At 46.5% G+C, this 7143-nt stretch overlaps 1 protein-coding gene across 1 annotated transcript; it reads right to left on the bottom strand.

Moving 5' to 3' along the window:
* Positions 1-4047: 4047 nt before the first annotated feature.
* KCNA3 (potassium voltage-gated channel subfamily A member 3) lies at positions 4048-5790 on the bottom strand. Its single transcript, XM_061186193.1, has one exon. The coding sequence runs from the start codon at positions 5788-5790 to the stop codon at positions 4048-4050; it is 1743 nt and encodes a 580-aa protein (XP_061042176.1).
* Between the last annotated feature and the right edge of the window lie 1353 nt (positions 5791-7143).

Here is a 7143-nt window from a genome sequence, read left to right as displayed (position 1 = left end):
ATGTCACAAGTTTCAATGAAATGGCAACCTCCTTCTGCTTTCCATGCTTTTGTTCTAAGTAATTTCCCCCTTCTTAATAAGGGAGAGTCAAAATGTTTATACTATTTTCTGGCATGGTTCGTCAGTAACCTAAGCAAAGTATGAGAAGATGGAAAAATAACAGTCTGCGTAATATCAATACTATCATCTCTTGTAGATTAAAACACATGAAAATAGGAAATTAATCTTAAAACAGAAAAATATCCATTGTCCTAGCAGGTATCACTACCAAGACTAATTATACTTTCTGAGTACTATAATATTAAATCCAGATAAATCAATCGTGTAAGAAAATAATCTTTTGTTACTAGAAAAGTCAGTCTCTTCATCTGATTTAAATACCGTATTTGGTCACTATGGTTAAAAATATCTGATGGTTAAAAAAGGGTTAATTTTTCAGTACGCTGAATGAATTACGTTTCTGGAAATATGTTCTTTACATGAATTCATTAATTAGTAACATGGTTTGAAGTCAAACCTAAAAGCATAAGAAATTTATTTTCTCAATCTCTTTCAAGTCACTCAATAAAGGGAACATGGGTTTTGGGGCCACAATGACCTAGCTTTAAATCATGCTGGATCTCTTGCTAGCTGTGAAGTCTTAGGGAAATCACTTAGCTTTAACCATCTATTTTTTTACCCTCCTAAGATGGGGTTAATACCACTTACCTTGCAGAGTTGAGAAGTGTCCTGGACATGATTGACCCTTAACAAATCGTAATTATTATTGTTATTATAGAAAGTAAATAGGAAGACACTGATTATTGATGTATTTCATGCCATTCACACGGCTTGATATTAATTATACAATGCCTGTAATGATCACAATCATAATGTAATCTCTTAGCAAATAATGTAATGTAATCTCTTGGCAAAATCTCTGATGCAATATACCTGCATTAATATTTACCCTATGAGGGTAACACAACAACCCTATGAGGTACTATTTATTATCCTCATTTTACAAATAAGGAAGCTGAAGCACAGAGAGATTAAGTAATTTGCTCAAGGTCATACAGTATTCAAACCCTGGCAATATGACTGCAGAACTTATGCTTTAAATCACTTCATTAAAAGCCTGAAAATAACACTAATGTAAGATAATAGCCATTCACTCATCAAATGTATTGAATACAAACAAGGTGCTACATTTGGTACTCGGCACTAGAATCCAAAACTTTGTCAAGACCTGTACAGAACCTATAACCTTCAAGGAGCTTACAATATGGCGACCAGAAGGAATAATACTACCTCAAAGTTATGACTCAAAAGTCATATTTTTCTGGGTTAAAAAAAAGTCTCCTTTGTATTACTGTTATTTAAAAACCATACAATTCCAAAAATTATGGCACAACCATAATTTACTTATAAAACTAATCAGGGTTTCTACATCTTCTGAATAACTGTGAATAAAACTGTTACTGCACTTTGTTCATCTTTATGCTAACATCTTTTAAGAACAGATAAAAAATTATTCTTATGTAATTACTAGAGTGTATCTACATATCACCACTAAAATGGGTCCTAAAACAATTTCTGGTCATTAAGAATACCAAAAGTTTGGTCAAAAGGTAGATCAATGTTAAAGGCTCAAACAAGTAGCAAAGGGAACTAGATAAAGGAGTTCTATTTCGAAGACCATATATAAGAACAATGACTCTATGACCAGGTACACAGATTTCCTACTTCTGTTTTTTTGGGTTTTTTTTGTCTTTTCCTCCTCTTCCCCCTCATATAGTCGTAATCATTATTTTTCACTCTCTCAAATGCACAAATAATAAAGTAAGTAGGCTTCTGACTACTTGAAAATGTTTTATGAGCTTTAAAAATAGTGTTACTCCAGGATAAAATAGTCAAACCTATCAAACCAAAAAGCAATTGTGGATAATGTATAATTTATACTTTATATAATGTATATTCAATAAAATGAATATGTTAAAATAAAATGTTACCCTTATTGCAATTTTAACCATCTTTGTTTTGAAGAATTGTACAACTGCACACTACTAAATAATTATGTAAATGAAATCAGACCAATAATCTAACAGCAGGTCTGCCTTTTATCCTTTTTTCAGGGGAAACAGGTTGTTCAGAAGCCAAGGAGGTTAGTAAAAGGAATGGAATCATTTTCAGCTCAGTTTGGGTGAAGGTTATTCTGAAGAGAAATGACTTTTTTCCCACTTTTTTGCAATAAACAATGGAAACCAAAGAATAGTTGGCAACCTGGACATCAAACAGAAAAGGTGTTATAAATGATCTTTAAAAGGCACCTAGCATATAATGAATATAAAACTATTGATTTTGCAAGTTAGCACAAATCTAGATATGAATGGCATCCCCCTGGTTCCCTGTACAAAAAGAGAGTGTTCTCAGTAGCTCCCACAGTGCTCACCTGATGCTGTCTTCTGGCCATCCCTGGCACATGGCTGAAACTTGCAAGTACTTCCCCAAGGTTTGGTTACTTCCTGTTCCTCCTTCTTATTGATTGTCTGCAATTCCCTCAGTTAAAAGCGTGCATCCTTTATATTTTTCAAGTATATTTAGTTTTTCAAGGGCTGTGATGGCGACACTGTTGTTGTGGGATCTGGATAATGTTTTTAAAGAGGAAGTCTGAAGGTCCCTTGTAGTAAGGTTTCAGGTATATTGATTGAATCTTTCACTTGCTTATGTGCAGAACACTTTGACATTTGCTTTTTAACTTCATTTGTTGGCTTGAAACTTCTTGGGAAAAGAAAACAGTAGAGAAGCATCTTTTAAAATGATTGCCTAATTACTGGCATTTCATTCAAATCATGGCTTATTGTGGTGTATATTTAACATTCCAATGACGATATTTTCCTTTTCAATTCAGTCAATATGGGATGACATCAGTGATTTTCTGTAGTAAAAATATGCATTTTGTGATTCATTTCACCACCTTGGATTCTCAGACTTTACTTGTGCGGTTTATTCAAACAGTGGTTTTCCTTGTGAAATCATGTAAGTAGGAACCATCTGGAAAGGTTACTGTGGAAACAGCAGGGGCTAGGGGGTGGGGCTAGAGAGCAAGAGATGCCATGACAACCTTTTTCGGGTTTCCCGGGAAACATGGGTTGCTATGGGAACTGCATCAGTCAGGTCCGAATTAGTAACTTCTGCTGGAAGGAGTGTCTGCCACTTTAATCTTCTTGTGATACTGCAGAAGCTTATCTCTCAGATGCATTAGGAAATTTTTTTGTTTCTCTCAGCAGCACTGAAAACATGTTTCTAGACTTTGATAGATGTTAGCTGGAATGCATACAGAATTTCATAGGAATCTCTTAGCCTAATACTTTCGAAATGCTTAACAAGCCCCAAGGAGTTAAACTAATTAGTCAGATCGGGACATCTTGGGCATTTCCCTTAGTTCAAAGTTGTAGAGATCCTTAAAATTCCGGGAGGGGGGCTTCCAAATAGAAATTCCAGTTGAAAACAAATAAACTTACGGTGGGTTTACAAGTCATTGTTCTAAGTAGACTTTTCATCCACATATCCACAGTGTTGGCAATTGAACTAAATATTCAATAATGTTGACGCGTCCATCAAACCGAAGCATCCTTTAAGTATGTGCCTGCTTTACTTAGTAAAGAAACAGCTGCCTTTCGATTCTGAGGTTAGACAGTTACACTGTTCTTTAGTTTCATTTCCTTCCAGGATGTACAGTTTTTTTGTTTGGTTTTCTTTTTTTTGTCTTTTTTTTTTTTTTTACAGAGCATGTGCTAAAAATCAAGTTTAAAGTAAGTTTGTTGTTCGAAATATTAAGAGAGGGAGAGAAAAAAAAAAGGAGAGCTGAGAGAATGCAGCCCACTTGCAAAACAGACACCTGTTTCAGTATGAAGCAGTAGGGAGAGGGAGAATGAAGTGTGCTTTCCACTTCTTCATGTCCTTTCCTTGATGAATGGTCTGGAAATGTATAAAACAAGGGCATACACAGACCAAGGGGGCACGTTCCACACAATACTGGGCACAGCATGTCACTTGTTTCATATATTAAACATCGGTAAATATCTTTTTGATGCTGACACAGGAGTTGGGATTATTGTTCGTGGTGCAGGTGGCCGTGGAATTGCCCGTTTTGAAGGGGGTCTGGGGGAAAGCGCTATGGTTCATACCCCCCTCTTCGATCACCATATACTCCGACTTACTTAGAGTCGAGTTACTCCTCGCTTTCCGGAGCTCCTCGGCTGAAGGGGAGAGGTGCTGGCAACTTCCCACGTGCAAGTACTGGGCTTGCTCTTCCCCTTCTGTCTCCCGGTGGTAGAAGTAATTGAAGTTGGAAACAATCACAGGGACTGGCAAAGCAATGGTCAAGACACCAGCGATGGCACAGAGTGACCCCACAATCTTGCCCCCTATGGTCACTGGGTGCATGTCACCGTAACCTACTGTCGTCATGGTTACCACAGCCCACCAGAAGGCATCAGGGATACTGCTAAAACCTGAAGTGGGGTCGTCTGCCTCCGCAAAATAGACCGCGCTGGAGAAAAGGATGACCCCAATAAAGAGGAAGAAGATGAGCAGCCCCAACTCCCGCATGGAAGCCTTCAGCGTCTGCCCCAGGATCTGCAGCCCCTTGGAGTGGCGGGAGAGCTTGAAGATGCGGAAGACCCTCACCAGTCGGATGACCCTCAGGATGGCCAGGGACATGGCTTGCTGTCCATTGCCTTGTCGCTCAGCCAGCTCGGTGCCCAGAGTGATGAAATAAGGGATGATGGCCACAATGTCTATCAGGTTCATGATATTTCGCGAGAAGGTGGCTTTGCTGGGGCAAGCGAAGAACCGCACCAGCAGCTCAAAGGAGAACCAGATGATGCACAGAGTCTCCACCACGAAGAAGGGATCCGAGAAGCTGGAGGCTCCCGCGGGGGCCCCCGACGTGCTGTTGCTGGCCGTCTCGAACAGCTCTTGCGACGGCGAGGCGGTGTAGTACTTCTCATCGCGGAACTCGGGCAGCGTCTCCAGGCAGAAGATGACGATGGAGATGAGGATGACGAGCACGGACACGATGGCGATGCCCCGGGCCGGCCCGGAGCTCTCCGGGTACTCGAAGAGCAGCCACACCTGGCGCTGGAAATCTCGGCGGGGCAGGGGCCGCTCCTCCTCCCGCAGGAAGCCCTCGTCCTCGCGGAACTTCTCCATGGCCTCCTCGCCCAGCTGGTAGAAGCGGATCTCCTCGGAGAAGATGTCGATGGGCACATTGACCGGCCGGCGGATTCGGCCCCCAGACTGATAGTAGTAGAGGATGGCGTCGAAGCTGGGCCGGTTGCGGTCGAAGAAGTACTCATTGCGGAGCGGGTCGAAGTACCTCATGCGCCGCTTGGGGTCGCCCAGCAGAGTCTCCGGGAACTGGCAGAGGGTCTTGAGCTGCGTCTCGAAGCGCAGCCCCGAGATGTTGATGACCACGCGCTCCCCGCAGCAGTCCTGCTCGCCGGCGGCGGGCAGCGCGGGCGGCAGCGGCTCGTAGCGGTCGCAGCCGCCGCCGCCACCGCAGCCGCCCTGAGGCGGGTCCCCGCCGCCGTCGGTTGCCTCCGGCTCCAGCAGGTGGTCCCCGGCCACCACCGTCATGTCCGGCGGCAGCTCGGGGCCCGCGGCGGGCTCTGTGTAGCCGGGGTTCACCAGCGTGTGGGCGCCGCCGCCGCCGCCGCCGCTCGCGGGGTGCTGCGGCGGGTGGGCGCGGTGGCGGGCGGAGGGCGGCGGCGGCGGCGAGCGCAGGAGGCTGAGGTGCTCGTCCATGCGGCGGGGAACAGGCGGCGGCGCGGGGCCGGCTCGCTCCTCCTCGCGCTCCCCGCCCCTTCGCCGCCTCCGCCTCCCGCCGAGCCCGCCGCCTGTTGCTGCTGCTGTCGCTGCCGCGAGGCTCGGTCTGGGTCTGGCGCTGTCCTCCGGGCTCCTCCAAAGAGACGCCTCCTCAGCCCTCCTCCTCCCTCCCCCGCGGGGCGCGCGCCCGCCCCTCCGCGTCCCCTCCAGATTCCGGCCCACCGCGCGGGCGCGCGCCCCGCTCCCCGGGAGCCGCCCGGCCCAGCTCTTCCCCGCCGCCCTCCGCGTCCCTCTGGGTCACCCGAACGCCCACATTTTGCACTTCGCCGTCCCCACGGAGCCCTCGCCCAGCCCAGGCGGCCCCTTCTCCGGCCCCCTGAGGCTTCCCGATTGGCCCTGGGCCGCACCGCAGCCGGCGGGCGCCGGCCTTCTCGCCCCGCAAAAATCCACCTGGGCCCCTCCCCGGGGAGGCGGGCTCCGCGGAGCAGAGGTGGCCGAAGGCGGGGGCGGGCTAGGTGGGAGGATGGGGGCTTGCTCTGGGGCCGCCGCGGTGTCGAGGCAGGGAGTGGCAGGCCAGGTAGGCGCCCTGGGCAAGAGGCAAGCGGGGTGCCTGCATCCTGAGCCCACTCGAGGGTGAAAGACCTCCAGGCTGGGAGGGCTCTAGATAATTTCGCTCCTGTTTGGATGAGAAGCCCAGCGGAGTAATGGGTACTGAGGAGTTTCGCACCCGGAGTCTGAAGAAAATGGTCATTAAAGACATTCAGGGACTTCACTTATGCAGTGGATAGTTCACACTACCTTTCGTAGCTGAGATTTCAGCCATTAGGAAGAATCAAGGACCCAGTTTCTGGTTAGGTTTGGCGAGGGCAGCCTGGCCTTTTCAGTACAGTGAGTTTCCTATCGGTGCAAAAATAAGAGGAAAATGAAAAAGGAAATTCACATCTCAAATCCGTGGTGGGAGGGACGGGAGCCAGACCAGTACCTAGACCGTGCCTGATGCTCCACCGCTGGCCTTGCGGTAGGGAATTTGTCACGCTCTAGTTGTTAAACTGGGAGAACAGTCATTCCGCAACTTGTATCTCTGTTGCTTGATTTTGGCTTGGAGATAATAACTAACAATTGTCCCCTTTGAACCTAAACTATTTCTTTAAATTGTTGTGGGCACACTGAACACAATTTCTGTTTCCAGACGTTTTAGCAACTCCAATTTAGAGTCAACCCTAGGCTTAAAAATGTGTTTTCGATGGTATCATTCAAATCATTTACAAAAGAGGAACTGTTGTGTAGACAGTTCCCTCACCCTTCATACCTTAGCTGACAATTTGACTTGAA

Source organism: Eubalaena glacialis, chromosome 3 (assembly GCF_028564815.1).
Source record: "Eubalaena glacialis isolate mEubGla1 chromosome 3, mEubGla1.1.hap2.+ XY, whole genome shotgun sequence".
Lineage (NCBI taxonomy): Eukaryota > Metazoa > Chordata > Mammalia > Artiodactyla > Balaenidae > Eubalaena > Eubalaena glacialis.
The sequence above is the reverse complement of the archived record's forward strand: the minus strand, read 5'-3'. Positions and strand labels throughout refer to the sequence as shown.

What these genes read in the sequence shown, in the direction of transcription:
- KCNA3 (XM_061186193.1), bottom strand. Translation starts at nt 5,790, where the DNA reads ATGGACGAGCACCTCAGCCTCCTGCGCTCGCCGCCGCCGCCGCCCTCC.